We start from the raw sequence: 21,534 nt of genomic DNA on the forward strand, positions 1-21,534 counted from the left end.
GTATGAACTTAATGTTTCCAGACCTAAAGCATTTAAGGCAAAGGTAAAAGCTTCAAAGGAGATCCGGGGTGATTACAAAGAACAATATTCAAAATTGAGGGACTATGCCATGGAGCTCATGAATGCAAATCCAGGCACCACAGTGAAGATTGATGTTGAGTCAGAGCCTAACCCATCTTCTCAAACTAGAGTATTCAAAAGAATTTACATCTGCTTGGGTCCTCTAAAGCAAGGTTTTAAGGCATGTGGGAGGGAATTACTAGGGTTAGATGGGGCTTTTTTGAAGGGATCTTACCAAGGTCAAGTGTTAGTTGCTGTTGGGTTAGATCCTAACAATGGAATCTATCCATTGGCATATGCAATTGCAGAGGCAGAAAACAAAAGTTCATGGACCTGGTTTCTAGAATGCCTTCAAGATGATCTGGATTTACAAAGTAACAGCAATTTCACTTTCATCTCAGATAGACAGAAGGTTAGATCTGTCTTATTTTTAACCTTATGTCTCATAAATTGTTAATTAACATCTTTTATGTTCCTTCTAAATAGGGCTTGATTCCAGCTCTTGCACAAGTATTCCCAGCTGCTGAACACAGATTTTGCCTTAGGCATATACACCAGAATATGAAGTTAAAGTGGAGAGGCAAAGCATTCAAGGATTGCTTGTGGGCATGTGCAACTGCAACAACAGGTAACTTAATCAATTTATGCAGTTAATACTTTTATTGTACTTTCAAGGTTAGATCTGTCTTAATTTATGCAATTGTCAAATAGTTCCTGACTTTATTGAACAAATGGAAGAGTTGAAGAAATTTAATATTGAAGCTTATAAGTGGTTGGCTGGTATTCCACCACAACATTGGAGTAGGTCTCATTTCACAGGTACATTGTTGTTCAAATGTTTCTTAATCAATATGAGGTTTCAATGAGGTAACTTTTTTGTTTTGGTTATAATTGAACAGGAAGAGCACAAAGTGATGTTCTACTCAACAACATGTGTGAGGTCTTGAATTCAAAAACTGTTGATGGGAGAGAGAAGCCTATAATATCATGCTTGGAATTTATAAGAGAATACTTGATGAAAAGGATCATCAATGTGATGAAGGCACAAGATAAATGGAATGGTCCACTAACACCAAAGGCTACAATCATTTTAGAGAGAAATAAGAAAAATGCACCAAGTTGCATTGTAAAGTGGTGTGGTGATAAAAGGTGGCAGGTAACTGGGACTAGAGGTCAATATGCAGTTGATGTGGAGAAAAAGGTTTGCACTTGCAGGAGATGGGAATTGTCTGGAATTCCATGTAAGCATGTTGTTGCTGTCAACTGGGATATGGTTGTTCACAAACAAGAAGTTGGTCCACTAGAGACATGGGTCAATCCATGTTATTTTATGGATACTTGGAAAGAAGTTTACAAGTACAAGATTGGGCCACTGAATGGTCCTAAGTTATGGCCAAAATGTCAGGATCCAACAACATTGATTGCACCATTTCATAGAGCACAAATAGGCAGGCCTAGGAAGAATAGAAGAAAGGACCAGGTGGAGCTTGAAGATAATATGGAAGTTGCTGGAAAATTGACAAGGAAGGGTGGCACTGTAACTTGTAAGATGTGTGGTGATAAAGGGCACAATTCAAGAGGTTGCGGAAAACATAAGAATGTAGCTGGGGATGGAGGTCAAAGTGTTGGTCAAGCTGCTGGTCAAGCTGCTGCTGGAGATGGTGGTGAAAGTGTTGGTCAAACTGCTACTGATATGGATTGTGATGACTCTGTTTTAGGTGCTTTGCTAGGTGATGATGGAGCTGCTCCTGCTAGTTGAAACTGCTTTGATTATATTACTTAAACTTGTTTTGTTATGCTACTTGGTTGTATTAAACATTAGTAGATGTCTTGTTGTCTAAAACTACCTAAAACTATTGCGGCTTATGTTTGCCACCATTTTGGTATGAATTAAGGGTGGATATTAAACATGTTGCTTATGCATTTTGTTGTTAACACTATGTCATGTTTTGATATTAAACTGACTGTGACGTTCCATCTTTATGCAGTTAAAAGACGAAAATACCCTAGAAGATATGACACCAAACGGTGAAAACTCACGGACGTTCATGTTTGGGGGCACCCGGGTACTAAAAAAACAACCTCAGGGGGCAATGGTGCTATTTCGGAACCACTGGGTTAAAAGACGAAAATACCCTAGAAGATATGACACCAAACGGTGAAAACTAACGGACGTTCATGTTTGGGGGCACCCGGGTACTAAAAAAACAACCTCAGGGGGCAATGGTGCTATTTCGGAACCACTGGGGGCAAACGTGCTAGTTTGACAAACCACAGGGGGCAAACGGGCAATTAACTCTTAATGAAAACAAAACTAATAGGAGTAATAACCAATATCACAGCAAGTAACAATAAAAACAAATATGACAGCATGTTAACAAAAAGGAAAAAAAAAGCATATTGACAATAAGAAAAGATGGTTCAAGGAAAGATCATTTAAAAAAAAATCGTGTATATGCACTAATTCTAAAAACGAGTATATGTTGTTCGAGAAATTGCCATTAAAAATCTTAAGCTATGCCGGCCTATCTCTCAATCTCTTATAGTCAAAGAAAAAAATAGGTAGAACTTGCGGATGTGAAGACATGTTTGGTAATTACCACATATTTCCTTGAGATCGCAGGTGCCAACTAGCCATCAACGTCCCTTTTGGTAAGAATTTTGCGTTTTTACAATATGATTTGTCTCAAGGGTTAGAAGTCTATCATATATAGGCTTAAAAAAATTGATTCGGGGATTGTTGTTTATTTTAGATTAAAAGAAAATAGGAATCTTTCGTACAAATAGAAATAGGGTTCTACTAGGAACACCAAACATCCCCCTATACGTCCCGTATAGGACTATACGGGGGCTATACGGGCCCTATATGCCCCGTATAGGGCTATACGGGGGTTATACAGAACCCTATACGTCCTGTATAGTCCTATACGGGAGGCGTATTGATAGGTTTTTTTAACAAAAAGGGGTGAGTGTCCCTATAATTCCCCTAAAAATATAGGGTTAGAGATTTATTTATTATAGAGGATGAATAAAAAGAATGGCCCGATTACCCTCACAATATTAATCACATGTCACCATTTAACTTAAAAAACACTGAGTTAGCTAGCCATAGAGGATAGAAACAGAAACGTGACTGAAAACATAAAAAATGGCCGAATGATTTTTAAACATCTAGTATGAATGCTGAAAGTAGAGCCAAGCGTAAAAGAAATTCTCTGTAATCTTTGTCTTTCATTTTTTTTGAGTATCATTAACGACTTATTACTGTCGGTGATCCAACTAACTTCTGTCAGTAATCCGTCCAAAAATGAGTATTGTTTCCCGACGCAGTGTCGTCAAAGGAACTCAGTTTCACCAACGGCCTCTGGTGGATCTAAACATAGGTGAAAGCGTTTGTGGCGTTTAGGTGGATATGGACGCAATAGTTGTGAAAAATCAGGTGCATTCTTTTTTCAGGATATGGTTATCTTCCTTTTATTTTCAAGAGCCATATTGTTATTTTCATTTAATTACTTGCATCGGTTTTTGTAGTGAGTTATTTACTAGTTCAGAAAAGTGGCTTTTCATCACGGTTATATTGAGCTTTTATGAGGTTCGTAAAACCTGCTTAAAAACTGTGTTGCAATGAATCTGCATAGCTGCGAATTTTCGAATCTTTACTTTAAACATCATTTCCAGCATGTTTTCACCTTCAGAATCCTTCAATTCTGCCTCGGAACCTTCATTTTCTCACACATAACAATTACTAACCTAATCTTAAAATATTACTGCTAAAACAATGGCAAATATGGGCATATTTCGTATTCAAAACCATGTGTTCCCGCAAACACATCAGCATGGTGAGCGGGTTTGGAGAGATTTCCGACAATGGTGGCAATGGCTAGGAGAAATATTAACTATAGGTCGGTGGTTTTATGTCCAATATTTGGGGAACAAAAAGAAACCATGGAGCATATATTTATCTCATGTTGGCTCACACAAGATGTTTGGCAAATAATATCGATGTGGTGTGGATCATTCTTGATATATACTTTTTGTGTACAAAAATTATTGGGCCTTTATAAGTTTCTCTATGATGAAAAAAAAAAGACATTTCATATGGTTGGTTTCATTACATTAAGTAGTACTAGCTTTAGAAACCCGTGTATTACATATAAGTTAATGTATAAATTACAATGAATAATTTAATACAAATAAAATAAAAAGATAAGTAGGTCTCTTTATATTATGTAAAAAATGTATTACAAATATAGTTGCTTTATACCATTAAATGTATTTGAATTTTAAATCAAGAATGAGTTGTTCTACCATTGGTATACAATAATGAAGCAATACTACCGGAAGCACCATTTAAAATAGTGAGGCCTTTAGATCTGAAAGATGTAGTTGAAGTCTTTCACAAAAATGTTTTTCACTCCACACCATAAACACTAAACTCTAACCCATAAACCAAAAGAGGCACCAGATTTTCCTTTTTGAACAGCTTTCCGACTAAGGAATGGGAAATCCCTCTCCTGTTCCATGAATCCAATTTGCATTTCATTCCGGAAAAGCCATCTTTTTCTCAACAATGCCTTTGTCATTTGATCCAATAGTGTTCTGTTAGATAGGAACATATTTGATAAATACTGATAACTCTCGGATAGAGTATTAGAACGGAAAGATGTTCAACTGTCACAATAGACTTAGGGGCTGTTTGGCAAGTGCTGAATCATTAAGAGGTCTGAATGGTTAAGAGAATCTGAGCCATTAAGTGCTGAAAAAGTTAAGTCTGTTTCGTTGAACCTCTGAATAATTGTGCAAAATGACTATCTTACCCCTCTGAACTATTTCGTGCTGAATAAAATTTATTTGTTTGTTTAGAACTCTGAATGATAAATAATTATAAAAAGAAAATACAAAAATCATAGAAAATCCAAATTACATATTATTTCGTGCACAGGGTAATAATAATCATAAATGCGAGTTATTTATCTTTTTTGTTTACTAACAAAAACGAAATTTCATAACCAACAACGATAGTTATGGTACAATGGAAACTCAACAAGGAGCTGAAGTAAACATAAACCACATGGAAACATACAAATACGAAATCAAAACTCCTGCGACATAATAATGAGGAGCAATAACATTCATGTTCCCACCCACCATTTGGGTGGGCCTTCTATTTGGGTTAAGCCATCCAATCATTCAGCCTAAAATTATTATCCATCTTGTATTTTAATTTATGCAGTTGCTTCATTTGAAATCGCCAGAGCCATGTTCATCCAACAGTCTTTGTCCATTTTATATTCTTTCATATTATTCCTTTATAAGTTAGTAGTGCCATATTCTATGTATCATATGCAACCATCCAATCATTTTGTTCTTCTACACCTCCACCTTTCTTTTTGATCCTACACCATGCTTGAGTTGTCATGTCTGTTGTGTTCCAAAGTTTTAACCAAGTTCATCGTATCATCACCGGGTTATGCAGCACCATACTCATCATTTACTTTTGAAGAGATTCTTCACAAACCTTTGTTAAGTATCTTGTAATAGTCTTACATTTTGCACTTGTTCAATTGTCATGTTATGCATTTCCTCCCTTTCTTCTTTAGCATTCTGTTTTGGCCGCTTTTAGTCACAAAATTATTCCTGGAGAACAAACAAGACATGTACCCACCTGCAAAGAAAAGAACACACTGCACGAAGCGACAACACGAAATAGAAGCACTTCATCATAGGCTAAAATAAGGGTGTTCACGATTCAGTTTCAAACCGTGAAACCGCCCAACCGGTCATCGGTTTGGTTTCGTGGTTGGTTTTTGTTTTTAATTTTTGGTTGGTTGGTTTAAAAATTTTCAAACCATAAGAACGGTTTGGTTCACGGTTTATACCAAAAGTTCATAAATTATAAAATAGAATACCACAAAATTATTCTAATTCTAATTTAAAAAAGAATGTGAAAATAATATGTTACCTATGCTACCAAGTAAATTAAAGTGTATATCACACAGAAAATATAAATAAATAATAAGAAATTTTGTTTTTATTGATGAACAATTAAGTGTAAATATGTAATGTAATTACCTGGTGGAAAGTTTATAGCCAACCCATTACTCTTAAATCGTAGATGTCAAACTGCTAAAGATGGTTAAATCTTTTGTTTCCTCATGCAGCAAATAAATATGTAATCAAGTAATAAGAAATACTCAAAATGCATTCCTTTGAACAAACACATTGATGTCTTGGTCTCTTCTGTCTCCACAACCGCTAACAGCAATAAATACACTAAGGCCTAAAGTTTGTAACTGAAACAGACTTGCGTTCACTAGAAAGACTTCAATTGAACATGAACCGGATCAAATTGACATGAAACTGAAACACAACTATAATAAACTTCTACAAAATTCAAGTCAATCAACTGGTTAACACCACCAGACCCCTCCCTCATTCTTTCAAACTAATCACCAACTCAACTTGCTTCCTGTTCGTCGATTTATTAGACATACCCACTTCCAACTATGTAAACAACATATGATTAGAGGAGTGCATGTAACTCCATTACATGTATCTTATTCATCATCTTACAAATAATATGCAAGTTGCAAGTAACAGTAAACTAATTTTATTTCCTTTATCATCCCTAAACCTTCACAAATTCAGATGTTCCTAACTAACCTAATTTTTTGCCCTAACTTCTGAATAATCCAATTTGTGCAAATTAATCACACTATGACACTAAAAATTAACCGTTGAAACGAATCATTGAAAAACGGTACCAAAACGTTTGATTAGAATTTACAACTTAGTATTCAAACATAGATGAAAGATTTGAACCTGCAAATTGAGAAAATGAGATCGACTCTAGGGTTTGAATCTTCAATTTGGTGAAGCAGCGATGGTGAACAATCTGGTGGTGCGAGCGGTGGTCGGTGGGATAGTGCGAGCGGTGATTGGTGGTTGGTGGGATGGTGCAATCGGTGGTACGGTGGACGTTGATATTGGTGGTCACCAAGGCAGGTGCAGGGTAATTAGGTCTTCTGTTTCATTCAGCAAGGTTACGAAGCTGAATGGGTAAGAGGCCATTCAGATATTCAGATCCAGACTTTTATTGAACCAAACACCCAAATTGTCTTATCAGAATGATATGCAAACAAACACCCTCTTATACTAAATATAAAAAAAATTGGAAAATTTGTCTATGTTTTTCTAAGACTTATTAAACATTAAATATTTGTAAAAACTAAACAAAATTATTATAGTTTTCTTCAATATAAAGATATATCAAAAATTAAATGTTAGTGTACTTTTTAAACATAAACTCTTTTATATATTTTTTAATTTTAAAGAAAATATATTTATGACACGTAATTATTATATATATTAATATTTTTTTATAATAAGTATGTTTACAATATAATTTATAGAAATAATAATTCAATTAATATTTTTCAAAAAAAAATAATTCAATTAATGGAGATTGACCAATTAATACGGTATGTTGAATTTATAATCAATACTATATTTAGAACCAATATATTTTTTCCATCAATAGAAAAGAAGCGATTTGGACAGGAATTTAATAGTAAGAAATAACCTCAGAATGCCGTGTGTCTAAAATTATTTCTTTTATTAGTATAGATAGATATGGGAAGCTAGAAACAACACGGTGTTTAATGGGAAGCCGGTACAGCTGTCAAATATGGTGGGGGAGATAATGTCGCTTGGCTTTCTATGGGTGAAGAACCGATCAAGACGGACTAGTTCATTATGTGAATAAAAAGGAGAGTTTGTGTGCCTCTATTGGGCCAAGTTGAGAAACTTAACGGTCCACGTGTTTTTTTTTAATTTAATAATTAATGGTTATATGTGAATAAAAAGGGGAGTTTGTATGCCTCTTAACGCTCGATTTTTAACAAAGCTTCGGGTTTATCAACCTTTCTATTTTACTTCCGGTATAATTAGCGTAATCAAAACCGACTGAATTCACGTTGACTTACCGTCGCAACATCTGGACAGACAACACTCAGGTTTTACCAACGCTTAAGTTTAACCGACTCACTGCCACAACGGCCGGGACCGAATAAACATCGTTTAAAATATTTTATCTTTTTATATGTAATCTTTTTATAGGTTAGTTGATGAATTTATTTTTTGGGTTTTAACGCTTGGATTTTACCAATGTTGTTTATATGGTACTTTTACATATGTAACTGAAAACGTCTGAATTCGCGTCGACTCACCGGCATAACGTCCGGGATCTACAATGCTCGGGCTTTACCAACCAAATAAATGTCGGTTTAAATATTTTAACTTTTTATATGTTAATCAACTGAGTCTACATTAGTGCACGACGCGGCAAGTATATAAACATATCCGGCCTGCCCGAGCCAACAGACTAGATAAAATACTAATTTAGAATTTCTGGTGGTTATAAAGTCGGTCATATTGACCGTTTCATATATATATATATATATATATATATATAATTTAATTGGTCGTTTAAAAAATTTACAAAGAATTACTAATATATATAAAAGAGAAGTTTGGCGACGCTGGACTATAATTGGTCCATTTGGTAAGATTCCATTGGACCAAGTTTTTTTTTTGGTTTGTCTTTTGTTTTATACTTTGATAATTATATTTCTAATTATCTTTGTTATGTTTGTTTTTTATTAGTTTAGTTCCAATACCAATATACCGTAACGGATGTGATAAAAACTTACGTAATTTGTGTTGACTTAGCGCATTTTGTTTTAGTAATAGTACCGTACGAAACTGACTGAATAACAATTTATTTTTTGCAGTCCGGCTTTATAACGAACGTGAAAAACCCAACCAATTTGCATAGACTCACCGCCAGGGACCAACAACGCTCGGGTTTTACCGTTTTACCAACGATCGAGTTTCACCAACCAATGCTATCTCAATGTTCCATCTCAATTTTTATAACTTTTTTTTGTTTTAGTTTCCGTACAATAACACATGTAACAAAAACTGACCGAATTCACGTCAACTTACCGCCTCAACACTTAGGACCAGTAATGCTTATGTCTTACCAACGTTCGGATTTACTAACCTGCCAGGCGCAACGTGCCGGGTAAAAAACGAGTTATATATATAAGTCAATTGGAATACTTACGCGTCTCCATCACATTGTCAACCATTTTTATTGGAATGTTCTTTTGACTAAAAAAAATACTAAGCTTTTGCCGTTTAATTGTTTACCATTTGTTTACAAACCAGTGTTTAACCAAGCATGTTGCGTTGAGGCGGTTGGTAAATCTCAGACGATGGTAAAACCCAAGCATTAAGTTGATAAGTTGACGCGAGTTCGGTCAGTTTCGGTTACGTACGTTATTGTATCAGAACTAATACCAAAATAAAACAAAAAAATTATAAAAATCAAGATGGATTAATGGGGCGGCGTCTATTGGAAAGACTCGATGGCTGGTAAAACCCGACCGTTGTTGATCCCGACGTTGATGCAGTCAGTCTACACAAACGCGGTTGGTTTCCATCACGTTCGTTACGATACTGGAATTAAAAAAAAATCGGCTTTCGGTCGGTTTACGTACGGTACTTGAACCAAAACAAAATTCTGTGAGTTTAAGCAAATTTAGTCGATTTCTGTCACGTCCTTTATAGTACCAGAGCAAAAACAAAACAAAAACAAAATTGGCATTTGGTCAGTTTCACTACGTTCGTTAAGGACTAGAACTTAAAAAAACGTCTTCCACAAATAAAGTGCCACCATGTGGCTTAATGGGTCCTTGCAGCACCAAAACTCTTAATTATATATATTTGATAATGATTTGGAAAAGAAAAGTTGATAGTTTTAACTTTTAAATCTAAGATCATCCACAGCGTGAGTAGGTATGTTCCTGAGGTCTGTCCACTATGACATAACTCAGACGCATGGAAGACGGACGTCAAATTAGAGATGTTCAACGAAACCGGTTCCTGGAACCGAACCGGTGGACCCGAACCGGACCCGAACCGGTTCCTACCCGATTTTTGTAGGAACCGGACCCTATCTGATTCAACCCGATGATCCGTGACCGGTTCTTGCATTTCTGAGTGTGGGCGGGTAGGAACCGGAACCGAACCGGAACCGGTTCTGGAACCGAACCATCCGGAACCGGTTCCTAACCGGTTCTAGCCGTTGGATCGAATATAGCCGTTGGAAATCGTTTTTTTAGCCGTTTTTTGACCGTTGGGGTCAAAATAGCCATTTTTTGGCTCCCCCAAGCACCCCACTACTAGTATAAATAGGTATTTGGTGTCATGAGTTCATCACAACACTCAAAACGCAAACCCGAACGTAAAAAAATACAAAAAAACGCTATTACAACGTTTTGAGTTCTCTAATATCTTGTTTTCTCTTCTTCTATATTCATATTTGTTGTTATGGCTACCTCACAATTATCGGTTGGTCAAGGTTCCAACGCCGAACCAAGTTTCGTTCGTATTGTACCTCATAATCGTAATCAAGAGATTTGGTGCAATTGGGATTTGGTTGAATTGAGTGACCATTCATTCAAGGCTCGGTGCAAGTTTTGTGGGATTTATTTAAACCCACTTTCGAATTCAAATTTGAAGAAACACATCGAAAAACCGTATTGCAAGGCGTTGAAAAAGAACGTCGATTCGCAACAAACGCAAATGGATAGTGAAGGCGGAATATTTACATACCAAATTGATCGAGTTCAAGATCGTATGGCGAAGTTTGTGATTCAAGAAGCTTTGCCGTTTAGCCACTTCGACAACCCTCGCTTAACCGCCATGATTCGAGATACGCTTCAACCACAATACACTCACGTAAGTCGTCATACTCTTAAATGTTATTGTTTAAAATTGTGGAAGAAGGCCAAAGAGGTACTAATTGCATATTTTGAAAATATAAATACGGGAATAAACTTAACTAGTGATGTTTGGTCGGCTCCACATGGTCTACCCGAATCTTATCTTTGTGTCACCGCTCATTGGGTAGACCCGTCATCGTGGGAAATGATGAAACGCACCATTGCTTTCGAACTCTTTGAGTATCCACATACGGGAGATAATTTGTTTGAAATTGTAGATTATGTTATAAAAACTTATAAACTAGAAAATAAAATATTTTCAATGGCATTTGATAACGCGTCGAATAATACATCGGCGGTTGATAAATTAAAATTAAAATATACGCCGATTTGCAATGGTGTATTTTTTCACTCAAGGTGTGTTGCACATATCATTAATTTAATCGTGCAAGAAGGACTTGCTTCGGATGAGGTTACATCGGTTATAAACGATTTTAGACTAATGATACATGAAGTTTTTAAGAAAAGTAAAAAATGACAAATGGAATATAGAAAATTTTGTAAAGATACGGGAAGAAAAGCTTTGGGAGCTAATTGGGATGTATCTCATCGATGGAATTCCACTTGCATAATGTTTCAAAGTGCTTTGAAACAAAGAGAAACTTTACAAATGTTTCATTCTAGTCTTGCCGAGAATGATTTGGCAATCCCCTTTTCAAATGAGAAATGGGAAATTATCAATGACTTATCGACTTTTCTTGAAGTTTTTAAAACATCAACTACGAAACTATCGGGAACGTATTATCCGACAAGTCCCTTGGTTCTTTCGGAGTTATTTTTAATTGTTAACAATCTTAAAGAATTTAAAAATAAAAGTCCAATGTTTTCAAACATCATATTACCAATGAAGTTTAAATTAAAAAAATACTTTCTTGAATTGCCACCGGTTTTTACTTGCGCCGCCGCTTTAAACCCAATGTTAAATGTTACGGGGGTTGAATGTGTGATAGACGAAATTTTTTCAGCCTTAGATATGCATGAAGTTGACCCAAACTTTTCAACAAAGGCAAAAAATGATTTTAACTTGAATTTTAAATTTATGTATGACTTTTATTTAAATAAACATGGGTCAAACATACACATGCCTATGCCGAGGGGGTCTTCATCAAGTTCAAGTGCTACTAGAGTACGAGATCCCATGATTAGCCTTATGAACACCGTTCGCAACGTAACGGCTAAAAAACAAAGGGGTAACACCCCTTCAAGCGAACTAGGAAGGTATAGTGCAAATGATTACTCTACCGGTTTATCCGAAGAGGAATATGGCACTTTTGATGTTTTGGCTTGGTGGAAGTTAAAGGAAACCGAGTTTCCGATTCTTGCCACCATGGCCCGTGATTTACTAACCGTCCAAGCTTCTACGGTAGCTTCGGAATCCGCTTTTTCTCTTAGTGGCAGGGTAATATCGGTGAGAAGAACAAGACTAAATTCGGAGTCGGTGGAGATGTGCATTTGCTTAAAGGATCACTTGGACTCAATCGATCGTATTCAACACGTAACCACTCTCGAAGATGAAACACCACTTGATGTTCGAGTGCACGACGAACAAGAAGACATTTCTACAAGTAATTCCGAGGAAGAAGTCGCCGCTCAATAATTACGACGAACAAGAAGGCTTTTCTAGAAATAATATGTCACAACTTTATATTTATAAGTTTAATGTTTTGTTAGTTTGTTTTTGAAGATTTTAAAACATGTCACAACTTTATATTTATTTTTATGTTAATTGTTTTTTTTATTTTTCATGTTATACAAATACGAATCGTAGTTTAGAATCCAAATCGCAAACGAAAAACGAAAAAAAAAAAAAAATTTTTACACTGTAACCGGTTGGAACCGGTTACGGTACAGGAACCGGTTTAGGAACCGGTTAGATAGGTTAGGGTCCGAGGGTGGGAGAACCGGTTCGGTTCCCTAACCGGTTCGAGCCTGGAACCGGTTTAATTGAGGGTTTTGAATATAGGAACCGGTTAGGAACCGGTTCCGGTTCCTAGTCCCAAACCGTTTTGAACATGTCTACGTCAAATCGTTGTGGTTGTGGTGTCCGAGACGCAAGTATACGGTTTCAAACGGGCTTTGAATGCGGAAATGTGGGCCACTCTAACGGTAAAATTGCTTTTTCAAAAAATCTATGTGTTTTTAAAACCCAACAATAGTATAAGGGTTTTTTTAATATAGTATATTGCTATTTTGGCTACAGTGGTTTTTCTCGCATAGCTAATGCGATCTAAAATGCAAACTTATTGCGAATTAACTTTTGACGTTTGAAATTGCTTGCGTTCGGATGCTTATATATAAAAGATTTTTATATCAAGAGTAAACTTCTATTTTATCCCTTGGCGTTTTGCTTCTATAACACATTCAGTTAACACCTAGCGTTTAATTTATTTGGCAGTTTTGGCTCTTAAGGTTATAAATGGTAAGTTTCAATTAATTTTTCTTTCTTTTCTTTCCTTTTCTTCTAACACTTTTAATTTTATAGATTTGACACGAAATTTATTAATTTAAACCAACTTATTTATTTTATAAAACTATGTATTTTGATATTTATTATCATTTGTTTGAATAAGTTATATATATATATATTAATTTTTATTTTATAGAATTTGTTAAAATGTTATTAATTAATTAAACAATTATATTTTATTGAAAACTATAGTTTTTTCATGTTTTAAAGTTTATTTTGAAATCATAAACTCAACCTTAAGGCCTTGAGACCGATAGCAAACCTTAAGATCGATTGTATGATTACAAAATGTACTTTAAACTCTAACTAACTTTCTAATATATATATATATATAGGTCAAAAATTAGCAAAGGTGATTTCGTAACCAAATTAGTGAGTGAGGCGTGATGCTTGGTTGAAATGAATGCAAAAAGTGCTAGAATACAAGAATTTGTTGCTAGGAAAAAAACCCGTTATCCTGAGGATAACAAGAAAAAAACCCCAGGTGGTGAAAACTATCACCACCAGTTTATTAATAACAAAAGTCGGTTACAAGTGGTGGAGCTCAAACTGGATCGTGATTACAGAGTGCGGGTACTACTAAGTCTCGAGTGATAATGTGTGTAATGATCCGAGTATTGCTCTATTTATACACAAAAGAAGCTAACTAATATGCCTAAAAATCAGGAAATATTTAGACTATTTCAAATTAGTTTTGAAGTTGTTGGCGAGCAGCCCGATTCTTCAGGAGGTCATGGAGCCGTTATAAGACCTGGTAAACAACAAATACTAGCGAATAATCCGTTAATTATACAATATATTAAGGATACCTGTTACTTTGGAGGATACTATATTCTGGAGTTATCCTGAACATATCGTTTGCTTAGGATACCGAAAATTCTATGCTCAACAATATATATATATATATGTGTGTATATATAAAGAGAGTATAAATTATTATACTACTTGAAAAATGATAAAGCTAAATAGTTTAATCAAACAAACAAAAATAAATAACTAAATTATAAAGATGTGTAAAACATACTTTTGTAAAACAAATAAGTTTGTTAATTAACTAACAAAATTTTATAGAAATCTAAAAAATGAAAGTTAAGAAAAATATATATATATATTCGAAATGAAAATCAAATAATTTAAATAAAAAGTATTAATAAATATCTTAATGAAAAAAATAAGTTGGTTGATTAACGAATAGATTTGTTGTCAAATCTTTCTACTTTATTAAAAGAAACCTATGTGAACACATGAAATAACTTTAGTGTGTCCATATAAGATATCAACTAGGCTATTTTTTAAATTAAACATTAATTGAATCTATTAAATTCATTCAAAGTACATAATACTAATAATAATAATTAAACTTACTAAACTAAATTTCCATTAACTTTCATTTAATGACGATTTCCAGCAAAATAAAAATGTTTAATGTTTATTTAAAGGTTTATGAACAACTTTTGTATTTAATTCTTTTTAAAAATTTATATATAATGTAATATTTAAGTTCATATTTGCGAAATTGTTATATCACATATATAAATCTTTTATTGACGTTATATTTTCTATTCAGCCAGTGTAATACATGAGTTACTAACTTAGTTTATAAAAAAAAGTGATAAAAAGGAATTAAAGAAGATCAAGCAAAAAAAATTAAAAAAAATATATGTAAGGAAACTTACCAATTATAGTCTTAAGAGGCCAAAACCGCTAAAAATTAAACATTTAAGGGTTCATTAATCCAAAAATTTCATATTAGGTTGAATAAGTTACATGTGAAAAAACAAAGGCCCAAAATAGGGAATTACTCTTCATATTATACAATTTTTTTATTGATAAGCGACCAAAACCGCAAACTACTATCAATGTCTGGGATTAATTTGCCATAAGTTTGCAAATGAGCTATATCAGAAGCAATTTACTCTAACAAGATTAAAATTATAATTTTAAACCTACAACCCTCTCATTCAAAAATTTTCATTTTAAGCCCTTTCACTCTCAACTCAATCCACACACTTTCATCTCAAACCATACCATCTATATTTTTTAAAAAAACACACAAAATGATCCCAAAAAATATGATGATGGCACTCCAATTTAACAGCTGTTAAACGATGTCATCCGACTGAAAACCCGAGCCAACTCGAACCACTCCCGAATACACCGATGGGTTTTGGTTAATGTTAGTGTTGTCGGTCTCGAAATTTCATTGAGGTCGTTCTTGAAATTTTATACGTGTGGGTGTCAAAATTTTAGAGGGGTAAATCAAGACTTTAACACGCATATACATGATATACTCCTAAAAATTCTAACATAAATCATATGGATTATGAAGTTATGGTATATATCGGCACTAAATAAAAATATTCAATCTTATCCATAATTTACAAATTTGAATTCATTGCACCGCGCGACAACTAATTTTATCAGCACATGCTCTTCTAATGACACATACAATTACACTTACATAATTAGTCAAAAACTTAGCTCAACTTACGTCTACTATTCAACCTATTTGTTATTAAAAAAAATAAAAAGAATCGGTCAACTAATACTTAAGCATGAATTGATAAATTAAAATATATTAATAATTTAAAAGGCATCGATAAAAACTAAAAAAGTAAAGAAGAATAGATGAATTTGAAAAGTTAGATGCCATACATGCACCGCGGATTATAACCTACTACATTAAATTATATAAATATAAATATTCAAGTTAATAAATAATAATTGTCTGTTTTCTTGTCCACCACTACAAGACTTGTATACATCGTCCAATAGATTTATTTACTTTTTCTAACGGTTATTTTGATAGTTGATGGGGATGACCCACCGTCCACTGTCGTAGACGTCCATCTTTAATTCACCATCTAAATGAAACTACAGGTGAGATTTAAAGTTTAAAACCCTATACTTTTTATAAATGAAATCTTCGGATGTTTTTAGTAGTTGAACTTGAACTTTTATTTATAAAAGAAGCAGTAAATATTACAAACTAATATTAAGTATTTATACATAAAAAATCATTATTCTTTTACTAAATAAAGATAATAAATTCTAAAAAAAACTATTTTTTAGTTGGTACGATTTAGACTATTAAAAAATATATTACCATTTATAAGCCCAAAAATATTATTGGAAATTAGGGGATATATTTATCGAAAACATATGGGCTATATTTTAAATTCAAATTTGATTCAAATCGAATTTGCAATCAACAAATACAACCAATTAATAACAACCATAAAATTTAAAAACCATCAAAATGACAAATTACCAAAAGTATAATTTCAAACTAACCATGAGATAAAAGGATCATATATAAGTATTGAGGCTTCGGAGTGAAAACATCCAAATTACAAGTTAACGTTGTAAAATTTAAAATAAAAAGTTAAACTTCCAAGCTTCACTAGTTCCGGCTACAAACTCCAAGTCTCCTTTCCAAAAATTGATCCCATGTAACACCCTTTCTAAATATCTCGGTTGACAAATATATGAAGTGTTTATTTGCCAAAATAAGTATGCGTCAAAAACTAAAAATTAATAGCCCATATATGATGAAAGAACCTTTCTTTCATATAAATATAAATTTATATGTATTGTGGGGAGGAATATTTTAAAAACATTGTCGAGTTTATGAACTTAAATCTGATTAAAAAATCTGATTAAAATTTTAAAGTAGCAGAGAGAGAATAAATATGTATGTGATTACACTAATTTTTACGTCTGTTACACATATGTAAAAAGTCGACTCGGTGCGTAAAAAATTATGTAATTTTTTTACATATATGTAACCTACGTATATTACGCATATGTAAAAAAATTTCAAAAAAAAATTTATATTGTTACGTTAAGTTCTTTCGAGTTTTTAAAACTTAAAGTGATTCTCAAAAGAAATCTTCCCTATGTATTGTAACACACACACACACACACATATATATATATATTCGAATTTCGAATCGAATCGAATTTAAAATATTTAATTCGTATTCGTTTACTAAATCGAATTCGAGCTGAATTCGAACCTTTAAATTCGAATATGGACTGAATCAAATTTTGAGTTCCTCGAGTCCGATTCGAATGCTGAAGACCTCCACCATGAATATTCGTGGATTATACACTATCAATGTCTGAATCACACTACAAATAGTTGCTGATATAAATGCAAATTAACTATGAAATTTGTTCTAAGATGCTTAAAGTATTTTATTTAATTAAAACTTAAATGTATATTCACAGGTGGATCTTTGTGTGGGCCAGGCCGGGCCTCGGCCCATCCAACTTTTCCATTTACTCATGTAATTTTTTTGAAAAAATCAAAATAAAATTATATGTTCTCGGTCTGGCTCATCCAAATTATTGTTCAAGATCCTTCGGCTCACTCATATTATGTATTCAAGATCCGTCACTGTATATTATATTGTTCCCTAACATGAAAACTACTTTTTAGAAGATCCTGACCATTTAAAGTCTTTAGTCTTTTATCTTAGCCATATAAACTCCTAAAAAACCTTATAGATGTAGCAGTTCACAGCAGTTATGCATTTCCTCTTATACGCTCCTGAAGTTCCACAGCCGCCTACTCCAGCTTATAGCAGTTCCAAAATCCAAATCCACGGAGGAGTCCTTCAAGTTGAAAACCCACATCTCACCGAAGGGAGTTTACAGTGGCGGAGGATAATAATAATAATAATAATAATAATAATAATAATAATAATAATAATAATAATAATAATAAAAAGCAGAGAAAGATAGAAAATGTTTTTGGTGCCGGGTTCTTAGTGGAGCCGTTTCTCTATCCCCGGGGGTAAACTTAAGGTTTATCGTCATCGCATACTTCTCAGACTCTACCATTAGTACGTGTTGTTATTAATGAGGTCTAAGTAAATACGTTTGTTTAATAATTGCCATTTACGCATGCATATGAGGATCTAAAACTCTTCTTTCTTGATGTCATCGATCACTACAGCAAACACATACATAAAAATATATAGTAGAATATGCTTGCTAAAAGACAGACTAACAAATTACCAGACCCAGATAATTATTTGGTTAAGTAATTCTAAATCGTATATAGTAATAGCATATATAGCCTAGAAATTCACAACTAACTCTTATTATTTGACGAACAAGTATTGGAGTCTGGTTTTAACCGGGCCTTATAACTAATAAATTCTGCTTTTTTACAAAGCAAATCAACTCTATTTCACCATTTTCACTTATGAAACTTAACCAAAGACGAAAACTTGTTTTGTTTTAATGGTTTAACCAATATATGAATTCATATATTTTACCTTATGAAACTTAAAAAACGGCAAAAGAAGGCAACGAAGGAATAGAGACCGTGTAATGGAGGAGTAGGTGATTGATTGATACTTGCATATTGTTTATGCAGCCTCACCATTGACTTAGCATGTTTCACATTCCCTCTACCAACAATATCCCTATATATAGATGATGCATAAGCACTTCATTCTCCAAATCTCTCACTTGTTAAAATTGCATACGCATGGCTTTATCAACCTTTCTTTCGTTGTTTAAGCTTTCAACTTTTATGCTATGTTTATTGATTCTTTCTGGAACCGCTTCTGGTCAACTATCTGCCAATTTCTATGCTAGAACATGCCCAAATTTCCGTTCTATTATAACAAGAGCTGTGAATACAGCCGTGTCAAATGAAGCTCGCATGGGAGTGTCGTTGCTTTGTTTTCATTTCCATGATTGCTTTGTTAATGCAAGTCTCGGACCTTTTAACTCCACTCTTCCTTAAGTTTTTACTCAAAGTAAAATCTTATATTTGCATTTACCTACATTTATAAATCTAACCAGCTTATACACATATTTAAGTAGAAATAAATTAATAAAGGTTTATACACTTTTGCATGCCAACTAGTGGCTGGAACCCAATCCTATTAGGTTGCTTGCTTGCTTAATATTTAATTGGAGAATGTTGTTTCGAAGTTATATTTGACTTTGAATACATTATTGTCTCCTCTCACGTACTGTGATTGGTTGTTGACTTTGAAATGTCATGTGTGTTTCAATGATTGAATTTAGGATCAACGTCGTTATTGGCTTTTCTAACTTATTATATCCATAATGCTTGATTGATACACGCGACCAAAAGACACCTGCTTTAATTTGATATATTTCTTTTAAGCCGAAAATAAGAGTTATTTTTTAATAGGGATGTGATGCTTCGGTGTTATTGGACGGCACAGCAAATTTTATAGGAGAAAAAACAGCAGGTCCAAATAACAATTCTATTAGAGGATTCAACGTCATTGATACTATCAAAACCCAATTGGAGAGCCAATGCCCCGGTGTTGTTTCTTGTGCAGATATATTATCTACGGCTGCTAGAGATTCTGCTGTGGCTGTAAGTTAAACCAATTGAACATGAATAACCCGATTAAACTGATTTTGTTATTATCATTTTGTTAACCATGGGTATGACCATAACCAAAATTTTCATTTATAATACTCCAATAATTCAATAAGTTTTTAGCCTTTGTGGGCAGATGTCCCAAATGAATTTTTGTTTATTTAGTAACGTGATTATTAAATTTTAACTTTCAGCTTGGTGGTCCAAGTTGGACTGTCGTATTCGGTAGAAGGGACTCAACAACAGCAAGCTTAAGTGCTGCAAATTCTAATCTCCCCGGACCAGCTTCGAGTCTTAGTGCCCTCATTTCATCCTTTTCAAACAAAGGTTTTACAGCTAATGAAATGGTAGCTCTCTCGGGTGAGTTACTTTATTATATGAATTTTAAGTTAAAACGTCGGTTGAGACTTTGCATTTCCTTAAAATCAATAACAATCGTATGTATGCAAAAAGTCACATTACGTAAATGGTTGTAGCCTAGTGATACCAAGATATGTAATAAATGTTTTCCTCCCAAAATGGTTGAGGATTCTATTAACATAAATGGATGTTAGTGTAGATTTAGGAGTAGCTTTATAGGGATTAGTGTAAAATATATAAAATGACATCAGCGGAAGTAGCTCAGACATTGCTCTTTCTGATTTATTATATTTTTGAATGACTTAATATTCATTATGTCTGATTTTATGTAGGAGCTCATACAATTGGTCAAGCAAGATGCACAACGTTTCGCAATCGTATCTACAATGAAAACAACATTAATGCATCGTTTGCGACCTCAGTGAGACGGAATTGTCCTTCGAGTGGTGGTGACAACAATCTCTCACCGCTAGATTCTACCCCTACAACTTTCGACAACAGATACTTTAGTGATTTAATTAACCAAAGGGGATTATTACATTCAGACCAAGAGTTGTTCAATGGAGGTTCCGCGGATGCACAGGTGAGGACATATAGTTCGAATCCGGCTACTTTCTCTCGCGACTTTGCAAGTGCAATGGTGAAGATGGGCAACCTTAGCCCTCTAACGGGTTCAAGTGGTCAAGTTAGGACCAATTGCAGAAGAAGAAATTAATCTCATCTCATTCTAGAAGAAAAAACGCCTTTCAAACTGTTTGAGAAGCTGAAAATTGATCAGTTATTCAACAAATAATGGTTTTCTTTTTCAGTTTCATATGTTTTGTTGCTTGTTTTTCTCTCTTGCTAATCATGCAGTTGTAATTCTGCAAGTTGTGTTGTAATAATTAAAGGCGTTTTTCAAATTTATGTCGCTTTCTTTCAATCAGTTACCCATATTTGAGACCTTTGCACCTGCAATTTTTCTTATTTAATCTAGTTTTATATTTTAAACTAGTATTAACACACCCCCGCGTTGCGGCGGAGGTGTAAAACCGTGTATTTACTTATCCACTCCACTCGAAAGCATGAGGTTATCACCACTGCCTTCGTTCGTCATCCCCTCTCCCGTAGCCAGTAACTAACGTCAACCGTTAAGAAAACTGAACAAAAAGTAGACGTAAAAATGTTGAACCACACACCCTCGTTGCGTCGTGTTAACACATAGAAATTAGACCGGAACATAAAATATAGGAAAAGAATAACTAAGTCAACTTAGCATCTACACGTTGCGATGGGGCCGTTAAACGGGGAAAATAGACAAAAACGTTCAACCACACACATGCGTTGTAACGTGTTAACTCGTTAAATTCAGACGTAAACATTAAACAATTTGTACAACCCCTAAAGCATGAGGTACAATTTTAGAAGCCTAAGACTCC

The 21,534-nt window shown here is 34.0% G+C and overlaps 1 protein-coding gene across 1 annotated transcript; it reads left to right on the forward strand.

Annotated features, from left to right (window-relative positions):
* The first annotated feature begins 18,845 nt into the window (after positions 1 to 18,845).
* On the forward strand, positions 18,846 to 20,943 carry LOC143545966 (cationic peroxidase 1-like). The gene is made up of 4 exons (XM_077037730.1): positions 18,846 to 19,105; positions 19,559 to 19,750; positions 19,951 to 20,116; positions 20,449 to 20,943. Exons 1-4 carry the CDS (start codon positions 18,881 to 18,883, stop codon positions 20,829 to 20,831), a joined length of 966 nt encoding a protein of 321 aa, XP_076893845.1. The 5' UTR covers positions 18,846 to 18,880; the 3' UTR covers positions 20,832 to 20,943.
* Positions 20,944 to 21,534: the final 591 nt, after the last annotated feature.

This window comes from Bidens hawaiensis, unplaced genomic scaffold (genome assembly GCF_021521415.1).
Source record: "Bidens hawaiensis isolate Kalapana, Puna unplaced genomic scaffold, B.hawaiensis_p1.1 tig00014140_1, whole genome shotgun sequence".
Taxonomy (NCBI): Eukaryota; Viridiplantae; Streptophyta; class Magnoliopsida; order Asterales; family Asteraceae; genus Bidens; species Bidens hawaiensis.

Excerpts from the sequence above, each read along its gene's own strand:
- LOC143545966 (XM_077037730.1), top strand. The coding sequence starts at position 18,881 with ATGGCTTTATCAACCTTTCTTTCGTTGTTTAAGCTTTCAACTTTTATG. Across the intron at positions 19,106-19,558 it reads TCCATGATTGCTTTGTTAAT|GGATGTGATGCTTCGGTGTT; the intron begins GCAAGTCTCGGA and ends ATTTTTTAATAG. Across the intron at positions 20,117-20,448 it reads TGAAATGGTAGCTCTCTCGG|GAGCTCATACAATTGGTCAA; the intron begins GTGAGTTACTTT and ends GATTTTATGTAG.